This window comes from Bemisia tabaci, chromosome 1, assembly GCF_918797505.1.
Source record: "Bemisia tabaci chromosome 1, PGI_BMITA_v3".
Taxonomy (NCBI): domain Eukaryota; kingdom Metazoa; phylum Arthropoda; class Insecta; order Hemiptera; family Aleyrodidae; genus Bemisia; species Bemisia tabaci.
In genome coordinates, this window is record NC_092793.1 from 32,536,117 (window position 1) to 32,551,015 (window position 14,899).

General features: G+C 39.1%; 1 protein-coding gene across 4 annotated transcripts in view; it reads left to right on the top strand.

Annotated features, from left to right (window-relative positions):
* LOC109037149 (uncharacterized) overlaps window positions 1-14,899 on the top strand; it is a 549,607-nt gene that overhangs the window by 392,449 nt on the left and 142,259 nt on the right. Inside the window, exons 5-6 of one of the 4 annotated variants that reach the window (XM_019051659.2) lie at window positions 13,341-13,438; window positions 14,280-14,638. The exons of the other annotated variants lie outside the window; for them this stretch is intronic. Coding sequence (XP_018907204.2) covers window positions 13,341-13,438; window positions 14,280-14,638 — 457 coding nt within the window. The remainder of the gene's footprint in view (window positions 1-13,340; window positions 13,439-14,279; window positions 14,639-14,899) is intronic. 4 annotated transcript variants of the gene reach the window in all.

Below are 14,899 nucleotides of genomic sequence, written 5' to 3' on the forward strand. Positions count from 1 at the left end.
TACACAGCCTTTTATAGCCGATGGCAAAAAAGCAACAGCCAGGCGATAAAGTGTAAAGCCCGGCGATAGGAACTATTAGCCCGGCTGTATAATTTTTTATCGCTTCATGTAGCCCGGCCGTATAATTTTTTCCACTTTCTACAGCCAGCTATATGATTTTCTATCCCCTTCTTCAGTCGGCTATAAGAACTCCTATGGTATTTTGAAACGCAGCTCCTACCGCCAATTTTTACCAGGGTAATCCTTTTGAATCCGTGGCGTTGCGATTGATATTTCCGGAGAACGGCTTATGTCATTCTTTGTATTCTAAAGTACCCATGTACATACAGTTTTTACTTGCTCACATTCAAATTCTAAGATAAAGTGCATTTTAACTTTTAAGCGTTTATTGGTATACACTGTACGCGGCTTTTCTAAGCTTCAATTTTTTAAGCTGAACAGATTTGATTCGCAAAAGTAAGACTAAAATGATGCACATAACTGCAGGCATGTTTTCGGGGAGGGAGGGGTAGGGGTATTACACGGGCCAAGGGTTACTCTCCTACTTCATCTATTCAGGAATGTTGATAAAGACCTTAGTGCCCACGAATTTTTTTGTCCTTCTGGACATGAAATTATGTCTTCAATCATCAATCGGACATATTTATGCTAAAAGGAACTACTTGCATACGGTTTGCGAGCAACGTCGGTCTTTTTAGCGTAAATACGTCCATTTAAAAGACTTTTAGGATACCAGGGAAAACTGTCAGAAGCAAACTAACGCAAGGCTCCATGTATTTTTAAGTTGTTTTTATGCGTTACTCTTCTCTCTATTCTAATTTTTTGTCTTGTTTGATTTCAGATTCATCGTGCAAATGGTGTGCCGAGAAAGAAACTTATTCCTATTTATTTGGTTTAAATAGAGCTTTGATCATCTGTGAAGAGGATAATGTTTCTCATTAATTAAAATTAAAATCACGGATACTTTCTCATCTAGAAACGTGATTTCTAACTTCTAATGAGTTGCCATTACTTTTTTATCCTTCCAAAAACACGTAACGCACAAGATAGTGCTAATTAACAGTGAATCAGCAAGTAACGTCTCTTTATTTTGAAATGATTTATTATATAAATTTATGTTCAGGATTCGTTTGAAAAATTGATCACCAATAATAGGAGCTCATTAAATTTTTACCAGCCTTAGTTTCTTTTTTCGCCGATATCAAGTCAAATTGCGAAGGCAATTCCCTCCTTTTGCGCACTTTTCTTTTGTGTCTATTTTAATTTGTATTTGTTTGTGCAATATTCCATGATTCTGGAGACTGTTCTACCAACCTGAAAGAAAGTAAAACTCTATTGAATCTCATAGATTTCGATTCCAAAGCAAAATTGAATGTAAGCAGAAAACTAGTGAAGCTATAACATATTTTATGATCACGCGAAATCTTCTATTTGTTCATCCATTGGAAAGGTCTTTCAAGCCTTTCGCCACGTGCGTGAGTGGAAGATCCTTTTCCTATTGTATTTTAATAATCATATCCTTGACTCTACACTGTTTATTTTGATAAATGTCTTATTTACCTTTGTTATTTGTACAATTTTTTAAAGAAGTATCGCGCTTTTTGTGCCTATAATGCTGAAAGTAGTAATGTTTTAACTTACAATTCCCTATTGTAAATGATGTAGAAGTTAAATACATTTTCCTGCAACAGTAAGTTGTATTTAATCACTCCAAAGCTCATCCAGTAACCATACTCTTATCAAAACTCGACGAAAGTGTATACTTTATAGGAGTCTATATTGATCCGTGAAAAATGCGACTTTTCAATAATTTCTGTTGTGCACAGAAAGCAGATTCTATTGTTGATATATATGAAGCGGACTCTTATAAAGGGAATCAAAGCTTTACAATACATTGAAAGTCCAACAGTGAGATTAGAATCATGCGATTTTGCTTTTTTTCTGGAGAGATTTTTCCATGATTATATACTGGATTCCGATTGCGTGAATGGAATTTCCATATCGGCATGGACCATCGAACATTTAGTAAATTATTCAATACCTAAAAAAAGTTTCGCGTCTGCACGCCTTTATTAAAAGCATCTACATAAGTACGCGCACGCTTTCAGCTTCGAGATAGTGATGAGCACGAGTGTTTAGCACTTGGAACGAAAATAGACATATTTTCCTCCTGCTATTATTATTCTATTGCAATGATATTTTCAATAAGTTTGCTACATTCATGAGGAACTACATTTTCTACGTTTTAATTTCATTACTCTACATTGAATTTCCCGTTACAAATATAATATATCGATGGTGAAACCACCAAATCACAGAAGATCGCGATGTTCGAAAATTTCCGCTCAAATTTCATTTTTAAAAAAATAATAATGACTGGTCGACTTTCTTGAGCAAAATTTCTAGGGACTATTGTTGAAAGAACAAAGCAAATTCAAGGGAATTCTGTGCTTGTGCAAAAACTATTTGTATGATCAGGCTCCCTTCAGAGAGGTAAAACTTCGAAATGGAATTTGCAACTTTGCAAACCGTAATGCGAGTTGGTTATTATATTAACTTCACCATCGATTAATGCAGCAGATAAAAATCCAACATGTTTCTTGGTCCTATTCTGCAACTTCTTCATATTTTCCCTCAACTTCTTCTACTTCTTCCTTTTCTTTTATTTATCTACTTCTCCTTCTCCTTCTTCTGTTCTTCTTCTGCTACTTCTTTTTCTACTTCTTTTGCTCATCTCTCTCTCCTCCTTCTCCTTCCTCTGTTCTTCTTCTGCTTCCTCTTTATCTTCTTCCTCTTCTTCCTCACTTCTACTTCCACTTCTCTTATTCGTCTCCTTCTCCATCCTCTGTTCATCTTCTGCTTCTTCTTCTTCTTCTACCTCAACTCACTCATTCTTCTCCTTCTTTTATTTATCTCCTTCTTCTCCTTCTCCTTCCTCTGTTCCTCTTCTTGTTCCGTCTCTTCAGACTCTTCTTCTGCTTCATCTTAATCTTCTTCTTCGTCTCCTTCCTCTTTTGGGTAACACGCTCCAGGTAATTTCTTTATTTTCGGGTGACAAGTGTAGATTAGCAGTAGTGGTTGGAGGGAGAGAGGCTCCTGGCACTGGTTTGAAAGTGGATTTGAAAGGTGCGGCAACGGGAGGGCTCGAGATGGAACTGAGCTAGTGGGAATTCTTTGGATTTCAGGTGAGTTGGCAGTGTTCTGGCGCTCGCTCTACGAAGAAGGAGCCGAGGACGACGAGCGACGTCACCAGTGCAACTTCTGCTCCAAGAGTTACAAGTACCGCCACCACTTGAAGCGCCACCAGAAGTACGACTGCAAGAACGTGAGCAATAAGCCCGAGTTCCCGTGCCCGCACTGCCCGTACAAGGCCCAGCACAACTTCAACCTCAAGAAACACATCATCATCCGCCACGCTGCCCTCGCCGCCGCCCAACGACCCCGAGTCCAAGCTTCAGCTTATGTTCGAGAGCCCTGGCTCCTTTTAGAGTAGACTAAACAGTCATCTACGGTGCCTACACTGAAAAAAAGTCACGGGCTGCATAGCCATACCGTCCGTCCCGGGCTCAGAGGCCGAAAGTTCCGGGTGCTGCAGCCGTAGCTTCGATTGCTCCGGGTGTCATGCTGGGTACTCTCGACCTCTGAGCCCGGATCACGGACGCTATGTCTATATGGACTGCATTTTGCAATTTGGAACTATAAATTCTGGCTCTTCTGGAAAAACACTTATGTGCATCGGGAAACTAATGGCACGTACGTCGTTTTTAAACCGGGCTAGAATTTATAGTTCCAAATTGCAAAATGAAGTCCATATAGCCTTCAGGGTCGGAGTTTTTTTCAGTATTGTGTTAAGTTACCAACGGTAAGGTCCTTGAGATAAGGTACGAATTTAAGCATCGTCATTAAGGTTTAATCCATCAAAACACACAGAAATCGGTTTAGATTACATTTGTCATAAATTGATTTAGTGACTTCGTCATTCGATATAGTATCGAACTCGGTGATTCAAACCAAAAAAAAGAACTTAACCTCATGTACAAATTCTATGTAAGCTAAGGGTGGTTCAAAATGCAGAAAGAGTGCGTTGTGAAATTTATGAACGCTTTCTTCCTAATCGCATAGTGTATCGTATATGCTCAAAAAAATTATTGAAAATCGCTCCCAACCAAGAAATTAATATTTTTCGATGCCCAAATTCAAACTTCTCGCTCATAGAGGAATGAAAATATGACAACTTCAATATTGGCGCTTCGACTCAGCTGTTGTTCGTTGTTTTCACTTTGAACAACTCAGGATGACGGAAGAATACGGCTGAATTAGGAAGCGTACCAAAATATTTGTATTCACGACAACTCTGGTTTTCCTTGTGATTAGAAAATTCAAATTTCTCGTAAGCAGAGTTGAATAAAAAGTTAATAGCTTGTTTGGGAGTTAACTGCAGTAATTTTTGGTTGCTCGAATCATTTTCTACGTGTAATTTTAAGGAGGAATCATTTACATGAGTGCTGGAAATCTATTCCTTACAAGGCGATACTAACTAGCACTGTCGGAAAACATTGGAAGACGCGCTGAGACATTATTTTCCGTAAAGTTGGATTCGTTCGTAGGATGCGAAAGTTAAAATCAGCGAAAGCCTCATAATGTTAAAAAAAAAAATTCCGAATTTTTGTTGTATTTTTCTGTTGATTTCTAGACTCAGACATCTCTCTGCTCTTAAGTTGATTTCGATAATAATCAGTAGAGCTTGAAACAGTCTTTACAGGAACGTATCTCTCAAGCAAGTAACCTCCTCTTCGTTTCTTTTTCTTTGTTCGTGTAGCCAATCATCCAGGCAGTCGGTATCATGATGCTATGAACCGTTTTCAGTGTCAACTTTGCTTCAAAAGTTACAAGCATAAGAAGCACCTGGTGCGACATCTTAAGCACAGTTGTCGAAAAGTTTTAGACACGGTTTTGATACCGTGTCCGCACTGTGATTATCAAGCTCAATACTACACTAGTCTTCGTTGCCATGTTGCTAAGATTCATAATTTAACCTTATCTAAATGAGTGATCCTAGCGTTTGTTTTTAGTTATACCTTTAACCACGATTTGTTTTATTTTTCTACAATAAACTGATGATAAAGTATTATCAAGATGTTTTTATTGAGCAATATATCCCAATTTTAAGAAAAACTTTTATTTTATTAATCACTGGCACGCAGGAATTTACTTGTGAATTAGTTTTATACGTCCTAGCATAGCTAAAAAAAATTCCGCGAGTCAAATTACCTTTTCGAAAAGATCCAACAATATAGTGAATGTGAAATTTGTAATTTCTCTACATCACTGCTCATCGTTCTTACCTGCAGCCAGAAAACTGATTTTGAAAATTTATATATTTAAAATATCTTGTATCGGAGAATTTCCACTTGGGTTTAGGTCACCGATGGAAAAAAAAAAAAAAAAAAAGAAAAAAGATTTGACTATATTTCCAGTTCTACTTGATTTTTGACAGCAATTCGATTTGATATTTTTCAACTAAACTTTCATTATTGCCACAAAATTCCTGGTGAAAGTAACGAAATTGTGCCACTGTTAAAAATAAAGCAACAGCAACGAGCAATAATGTGTATACATTTTTCACCTTGCTTTACATTCTGTTTATCGATCCTTTTCCGCGCGCACCCGATGTAGCGCCTTCAACATCGTGTAAATACTTCAAACGCTACACCATTGCACCTAATACGTTTCGCCGTGCATATTGCCTATACTGCGCCTGCCCGAGTATAGGTATACCCTGTTGTGAGGTGTAAACCGCGGTCCTAGGTGTAAAATGGCAGATCAATCGATGTATCGGAAAGCAAGCCATACTACTGATAAATATATCCGTGTGCAATTACACAATGCTACCTTACCATATCAAACAATTTTAGTCGCAAATTTCAACTCCCCCTCCCAGAGATAAAATTCAAATCATTCCAAAGTTGCTATCAGTGACATTTTTCTGAAATGTTCGATACTTGATTATTTCTATGGCAAACATTTTGGAAATCAATCATGGATGAGCTCACTTCTTTTTGACTAATTATCTTTGCTCCCCGACTTTTTTCTAGAATATTTGTCCGACACAAGCAATGACAGTAACCGTTTTCAAAACCCTGAACCTCGGAATCTCTCGGATGGAGCGGGCAAGAAAACATGCAGAAAGAAGGGTCATCTCAGTGAGCATCAAAAATTTGATTGTCTGAGTGAAATGGCACGGACGTACCTGAGCTCTAGTGCTCCTACTACCCATGCGGATCCAAGTGCAACTTCGATAAAAGAAGAATCGCGTACTTTTTAAGCACGGAATGCCACCTGAGTGATAAGTACTATCATTAGCTCACTTGAACGAAACATTCCTCTGTAATTATTATCACACGTGAAGCCTTATTAAAGTTTTATGCGGCCAGAAGTTATTTCTCTGATTTCCCAGTTAATTTACTTATTTCGCCCTATTGCAGTCTCAAAAGGCTTTACCGTATTATTTTCGAAATTTCCTCTGTTTTTTCTTCTTTTTCCACCACTTTGTATACAAATCTTTTCACCTGTGCGTCCTTAATCTTGATTTATGCACCTCTAAGTGCCCTGAGAAAAAAATTAGTTAAGAATCCCTGGAGGACAAATCTCGTTGAGTCAAGTCAACCGGAAATCTTTTTAAAGTGACAGGAAGTCTCTTTAAAATTATGGAAACACTGTTTAAAACAAGGAAATTTCTTGTTGACTCCACGAGAGTGCTCGCCCGGGAATTATTACTTTAGAGTTTCTTTTGATCCATCACACAATTTTTGTGCCTGTATACAATAAATCGATGTTAAATAAATAGTTTTTTTTTGTCTTTTAATCTCGCCGCATTTTGGTATCTTAAGCATTTCCACGAGTCTTTCTAGAACATATCCAGAACTCGTAATCTAAGTATCTCAGCGATCCATCCCTCGCTTCCTCCAACAAATTAATGTCGAAAAATCAAAATTTAAGACTTTCACTTGTAAGTATACGTTAGTTTTCTTCCGAAAACTTTGACATTATGTAATTTGTTTGCCCAACGCCAAATTTTTGAGGCTATGGAGAATTCAGCGCTATACATTATGCACTGAAAAAAAATTACGGGCTAGATAGACATACCGTCCGTTTCGGGCTCAGAGGCTGAAAGTTCCGGATGCTGGAGCCGTAGCTTCGATTGCTCCGGGTGTTACACCTGGAACTTTCGGCCTCTGATCCTGGAACGCGGACGGTATGTCTATAAAGCCCGTAAGCACGGCTGCCACGGCCGGCGTTTCTTTTCCAGTGTGAGGACTTCGAATTTTTTATGAGTTTTGGTCTTATAACGTTTCCAAAATTCAGAAATAAAGATTATTCTTCAACAAAATTGGGGGTGTGGGGACGGGGTTTTAGGTCCCTCAGGAGCTTTTTTTTTTGAGGGGGGGGGGAATTCTTTAAGAAAAAAGTCTTATTTTGACCCATACTGCCGTGCTAAGGAAGAACGCCATATGAGCCTTCAGGCGTTGCCAAGTTTCCTCCGATAAAAACCGAATTCACCGGGAAAATTGCGAATATTATTTTCCAAAATTTTCAGAAAATATTGTACGCAATTTAATCTAAAATATCTGAAAATGTCAAGGAAAAATACGCATGAATGCTGTCAAAAATACATGTTTTATCGAGTAAAATTCGACAAATGTCGAATGTTCATACGGCGTTCTTTCTTAGCACGGCAGTATAGATGAGTGTGGTCATTTGAACCCGGACATCCTCACTGGAAAATAAAGTCGCTTGGATCTAAAGTCCAGACTCTGACTAATATTGACACGAAAAAGTACTCTTGATTCAATCAGATTTTTCCTTGAATCGAAGAGCCGAGCCTCTGGATGTAGGCGGATTTCCTTTTGATTCGAGCAAAAAGTCCGATTGAATCAAAAGTAATTTTCTTGTCAATTTTTTGAAGAGTCTGGACTCGAGATTCAAGTGACTTTTTTTCCAGTGCTGGATTGCAGGAGCCCTATTGCATAATAATTTATCGAGAAATTTTTTTTTTTTTTCTTTTTGAGTGTGCACGGAGAAAAAAAAACAGTTATTCGACTGTTACCACGGTAATAACGTCACCCGGGATTCCACAGTAGTAGAACCGTGGATTTTGGTAATATTATTGATGGGCACAGTAGCATAACCATGTCGATAATAGTATGTCTGTGCCCACAGTAATATTACAGTGAACACGAACCGACTGCGACTGTGCACTGAGAAAAAACTATGGCTTATAAACCTATTAGAGGTAAATATGGAACACCACTAATAGTAGTACCTCTACATATAATAATAGCACATATACCTTAGTTATGGTACCTGTACCTCAATTAGGTACAGAGACCTTAGTATGGTTCACAGACCGAGAATCATTAGTTTATTTACGACTATTATAGGTGTTCCATATTTACCTCTAATAGGTTTATAAACCATAGTTTTTTCTCAGTGTGCGACGACCGACTGCGTCACCGTGCTCATCGTTACAAGAATCAAAATCCACAATTCTACTACCGTGGAATCCCGTGTGACATCACCACCGTTGTAAAGGTAGAATAACTGTATTTTTTTCTCTCGGTGTGTCTAGAGTCCCTTTATACTGAGAGTCAAGACAACACCCCTCATGGAGTCACAAACGGGAATAAAGATTACAGAAATTGAACGTTTTTCGTAATCTTTGATCGACCCATTCTCGAATTCCTTTCTTCGTTCCTTCCCTCATTCCGTTTGTTCCTTGCCGAACCCGTAATTCCCCGGTCCATTCCAGATTACAATATTTGCAATCGGTGAAACTGTAATCTTTATTCCCGTTTGTGACACTGTGAAGGCCTAAAATACGGGAACCAATCAGAAATGGATTCACATTGTCTTGACTCTCAGTATAAAGGGACTCTAGGTGTGTCTTCCCCCCCCCCCCCCCCCGGAACATCAAGAACATGTTACTGATCCTAATATCCGGTTCGTTTTGCAGATGAGTCTGGCGACGGGAGCGGGAAGAAGCGAGCCCGGAAGTGTCTGCAGATCCCGCGCTCCGAGTTCCTCTTCGCGGACGTGGACGCGGAGTCCGACGGCTCCGCGGAAAGAGACGACGTGGAGGATCTTGACGTGGAGTTCGACGTCAACGGTTTCCTGGACGGCGACGCGGACGCGGGGCGGCCGCACATCTGCCTGGCGTGCGGGAAAACCTACTCCCGGAAGAACAACCTGATCTACCACCAGAAGCGGGAGTGCGTCAACCTGGTCCGCACGCCGCCACCCTTCGCCTGCCCGGTCTGCCACTACAGGTCCAAGCGCCGCTACGATCTCAACCGACACATCAGGATGAGGCACAGGCACGTCAAGAAAGTCTAACCATCGTAAAGCGCCAGCGTTGCCAGAGTGTTTGTAGGTCCTTACCAGCGGGTCGATTATTGAAATTGATAGACAAAGCTATAGACAAAGAAGACAAAAGGGATTTGGAGGGATCCTATCGGTGGAAGCGGGTGGTTGCAATGGACGAAGGACGTGGGTGATAGACTAACTAACGGCAACCCACGAGAGACCCGATAATTAGTCCATCATTTTCCTCCTTAGTCTAAAAGAGCCACCCGTTTCCACCTATAGGATCGCTTCTTTCTCTATGTCTTCTTTGTCTATCGCTTTGTGTATCAATTTCAATAATCAGTCCGCTGAGACAAGAGACCCTCCACTGACCTCTTGGCGATAGGTGGAAGCTTGTAGAGTCCCTTTATCCTGAGAGTTTAGGCAATTTGAATCCATTTCTGATTGGTTCCCGTATTTTAGGCCTCCACAGTGTCACAAACGGGAATAAAGATAAAATTTCTACCAATTGCAGAGATTATAATCTGGAATGGACCGAGGAATTATGGGTTCGACAAGAAACAAAAGGAATGAGAGAAGTAACGGAGAAAGGAATTTGAGAATGAGCCGATCATAGATTACGAAAAACGTTCAATTTGTGTAATCTTTATTCCCGGTTGTGATTCCATGAGGGGATGTTGTCTTAACTCTCAGTATAAAGGGACTCTAGGAGCTTGTACTTTTCGGGATTAAAGAATTCCTCATGGACAATTATAAGGGAGCAACAGTCATCACCCTAATTTCGGCGGTTGACCTACCTACATGGTGGATGATGAGCTTCGGGTGACTTCATGAGCCAAACTAGTTTCCTAAACTTCGGCTTGTTTGCAAAACAAAACTGCCAACACGTTGTTGAACATCAACCATGTAGGTAAGTCAACAGTAGAATGCTGAAGTCCCGAAAGTAAAAACTTCCACCATGGCCAAAATACTAGTGGAGGGTCTCTTGTCTCTGGTCCTCACGGACCGATAAGTTTATTAATGCGAAAGGTTGTCGGGGATCTCAGGGTTTAAATGACGATGGAGATAGTTCATTTTAAATCAAATACGTTTAATTGCTGGATGAGTTTTTACTAAATAAGCCAGTTGCGTTAATCACAGAATCGTGTTTTGATCTTTGATTCTTGTAGAGCAGCTAAAATTGTTAAGATCTGTCCAAACAGCGACTCTCTACGTTCAATATCAATCGAGATATCGCGTTTTGAAAAATTCGGTTCATGACGTCATCCACCGCGGTAGTGACAACCTTGGTTTTTCCAACTTGCTTTCAAAATCAGTGTGACACACTTTTGCACTAGTTACTCAACGTGAAACTTGGATGAAAGCAAGGTAGAAGGAACCAAGGGTGTCACTACCGCGGTGGATGACGTCATAAGCCGAATGTTTCGAAGCGTGATATCATTGTTAATACGGAACGTAGAGAGTTGCCGTTTAAACAAAATTAATTGTTTTTAGCTGATCCCCCAGAATCAAACATCAAAACACGATTCTGTGACCAGCGCAACTGACCCATTCACGGGAAAATTGCGTGAGGAGTTATCCCTTAAAATTGTGGTATTACCCCAATTTTTTTGGATGATATGGGCATATGGTAATATCGCAACATTTGGGCCAGTAAGTAATTTAGGGGGGCAATAGCACAATTAATTGGACATTTCCATATCATCCAACAACCCTTAACTCTTTTTTTGCGTTAATTTCTTCTCCAAACCAAGGGAAAGGTTGTTCCATACAATCGTCAAAATTTCAAGCCATATTGATGCCTTTGTGTCGAAATGTCGTAGGACCTCTAAGTTCAACGTAGTATATCTTTATTTTTAAACATTTAAAAATGTAATGCTGCACGCCTGATGCTGATAGTGTGTTGCTCCTCCCCCCCCCCCTTCTTGCACAAAATCAAAAACTCTTCCTGAAAGTAACTTATCGTCAATGGCACCGAAATATTTATTCTAATACCGGATCCATTTTTTTAAATCTTGCGCATAATTGTTTGTGCATCTTTGTCACTCAAAATCTTTGTCTTTTTTATTTGGAAATTCTCATTGAAATCCGTATGTATTCATGTCTATTTTGTAAACCACATACAATCTGCTTCTTTGTCATCTTTAATGAGATCTTCGAATGGCATACTCGTGGACGATTTTTTCTTTTAAAGTTTTTGATTATTTTTTAGAATTTTATCTAGTGGTGTAATGATTACCTGAATTGTAAACTTTTCGTCTCTCTTCAACGAACCTTTCTGATCGATAATCTGTTCCTAATCCCCTCCATTTTCCGTCACGATAATTAAAAGTCTGTGTTCTTTTCTGTGAAAAAATGAACGCCTCCTCTCATGATTTCTCAATAGCACAAAACTGACGTAATGAGTACATTTTGAAAGGCTACCTTGCTCATCAGTGCTTTTTTCATAAGTTCTAATGTTGATAACGCGTACATCATAACCCTATGAGATAAGAATTGATGGAAGGATATAGTGGATCATACATAGGTCTTTTGGGGAGCGAAAATGTTTTAGGATTACTTCAGCTTTTACATTTTTGTAAATTAGGTAACCATAGAGTTGTTCACAGCCAACGGCAGGTCATTTAATGTATGACTTCCGGAAATTGGTATTTTTCCGACTTTCTTTTTTTTTTAAAAAAAAAAAAAATTAATTTACCTTCTCTTATCATAGTTTTACCATATTATTTTATAATTTGATGCAAGAATGTTCTCAACTCTTACATTATTGAGTCTCCAAGCTTTTTTTACCATTTTTTAACCATTGAACGTTGTGCATGAAATGTTATGATTTAGATTAGTTTAGTTTTAGTGGCATAATTATTTGAAATTTATGAATCCTTTGTTTTAAAACTCTCGAGTCTTCATCGATGTTGTTTTTAATTGTTTCATTAAAGTTTTTATCCAGAAATCTGACGCTATTTTTATCTTTTCCCCGTTTTCCGATGCTACATATGGTGTTAAAAGTTCAAATGAACTCCGTCGCCAACAGTTTGGTTTAGTTTACCAATGAACATTATATCACTCACAGGTCAACATCCTTATCCACAGAAATCAACTTAAGGCGTGTCGTTGTAGCCTCTTTTTGAAATAACAAATCATTAACCTCAGTTCATGTTCCTGTACATTCTCCTGCACGGCAAAAGGTGATGCTAAGATTTTTGTCCAACCTTATGCAGCGTATTTATTATCCAGGAATAATATAAAGTCAATTGAGAAATCTTTGCCTCACGCATCCTGAATAATTCACAAAAATCAACTTTTCATGGACATTTTCTAATTAAGAATAAAGGTGAAGGATCCTTCATGGATTAATAACTGTAAGCCCATATTCATTTTAAATCAAATGAACGTTTCCTTCAGTTTCAATTCGTCTCTTTCAATAATCTGTTCTTACCTTGGCAAATTATTTAAGTCAGAATCAGACGGTCCTAAGCAAAAAAGATGTAAACCTGTGAAACAGAATTCAATGGTTTCATGATGTACAAAATTAAGCAAAGCCTCAAGTTTTCGAGATTGTTTTCTTCAATTTTCCTCGAAAGAGACACGAAATCTCCTTTTGAGGAAATGTATGTACAGTAAATCTGATACTTCGCAATGTTACTCACAGTATACATAAGTCTACCGCCAACTAGTCATACTAAAATAATGTACAACCTTATCAGTCATGAGAAGTAATTCGGCAAGAGCATTGGTTTTTTGTCAGTATATCTCCAAATGAAACCGTCCAATTAAATGAGCGTTTTGTATTATCTTTAAGAAGAATTAGACAATGTAAAATGTAATCTTTTCTCACATCGGCTTATTGTAGTAATTTTCAAATGCCAGGAAATCGAACAGCTTTAGTTACTAATTAAACTGTTTTACAAAATAAGCCCATGACATTATTGGACTCAAAATTTTTACTAACTTTGCATACCTCTCTGGTTCTGTTCTAGATCCTTACCCTGACACAATGTACAACATGGAGGAAATGAAAAAAGTTCTGACTTATGAAGAATTTATCAAATTCAGGAGGAAATGCAGACTTTTAAAAGTAAGTTTTATTTCTTTAATTTTAGTTATGTCAAATCCATACTTCGTATGTCGTATTCGCTGAAAGTTTTATGTTCCCTACAAACTGTAGTTTTTTCTTAGAGCGTTCACTTTTTTGGTCGGATTTTTCCGTGTTAGTAAATGCAAACAAATTAACCCGTTATTAGCTGTACATAATCGTCTTTTAACTTGAAACAATTGTATGGGTATATTCCTTCCATAGAAGACCACGATGATGAAAGGATAGAGAAAAGATGGGAAAAAAGAAAAACAGAAATAATTTTAAATAGAACAAAGGCATGTTCTTTCCGACCTTTCTGGGCAGAACGTAGCTTTCGGCTCCCGCTGCTTGATTTCCTGAAAATTTCAAGGGAAAATGTTCATAACTTTCCTCAACAATGATCATTTTACTGGAGGAAATTTGACAACGCTCGAATGCTAATACGGCGTTTTTACTGAGAACGACCAATAGGATCCCTCCATATCCTTTTTGTCTTCTTTGTCTATCAATTTCAATAATCTGTGGACCGATAATTGAAATTGATAGATAAAGCTATAGACTAAGGAGACAAAAGAGATATGGAGGGATCCTATTGGTGGAAGCGAGTGGTTGCAATGAACAAATCCGGTAGGTAATAGACTAACTAACAGCAACCCACGAGGGACTCGATAGTTAGTCCATCATATTCACTCTTAGTCTGTAGGAACCACCCAGTTCAACCAATAGGATAGCTCCATACTCCCTGTGTCCTCTTCGTCTATGGCTTTGTCTATTAATTTCAATAATCGGCCCGCGGGTCTTTACGTTTCGTTGGGTTGATTTTTTTGATGAATGTTGACAGGCCCAGCAGCAAACGCAGCCGTTCTTGGAGGAGAACCTGGGGCGGCTGGAGCCGATCGTGATCCAGAACGAAGGGACGAGCCCGCTGTTCCTGGAGAAGGAGCCGAACCCGTTCGAGCACCTGCAGTTGCATTCGCAAGCGCATTCGCAGGCGCAGGCGGTGTCGGAGCTGCAGCCGACGGCGACCTCCGGCTTCGGCGCCCACCTCCTCCTCTCGGACTTCGACGAGAGCTTCCTGGCCGACCGCGCCCTCGACCTCAAGTCCGACTCCATGGAAGGCTTCCGCCACAGCTCCAACTACCTCAAGACCCTCCTCGAGTCGTGCGTCGGCGGCCGCGCTCTTCTCACCTATTACCAGAGGTAATTTCCATTACATCTCAAGATTAGTCACATTATATATTTTAGTAACAAGATGGTAAACTTGTGTTGGGTCCACACTATTTTGCAAGGAAAACAATGCCAAAAAGTTCAAAAACTACCACAACAACATTGTTCTAACAAGTTCACAATCAGTGACATTGTATTTTAGTACCAAGATGGTAAAATAGTGCTGGGTCCACACTATTTTGCGGGGAAAACAAGGCCAAGAAGTTCAAACATTTCAATTAGAATCACAAACTT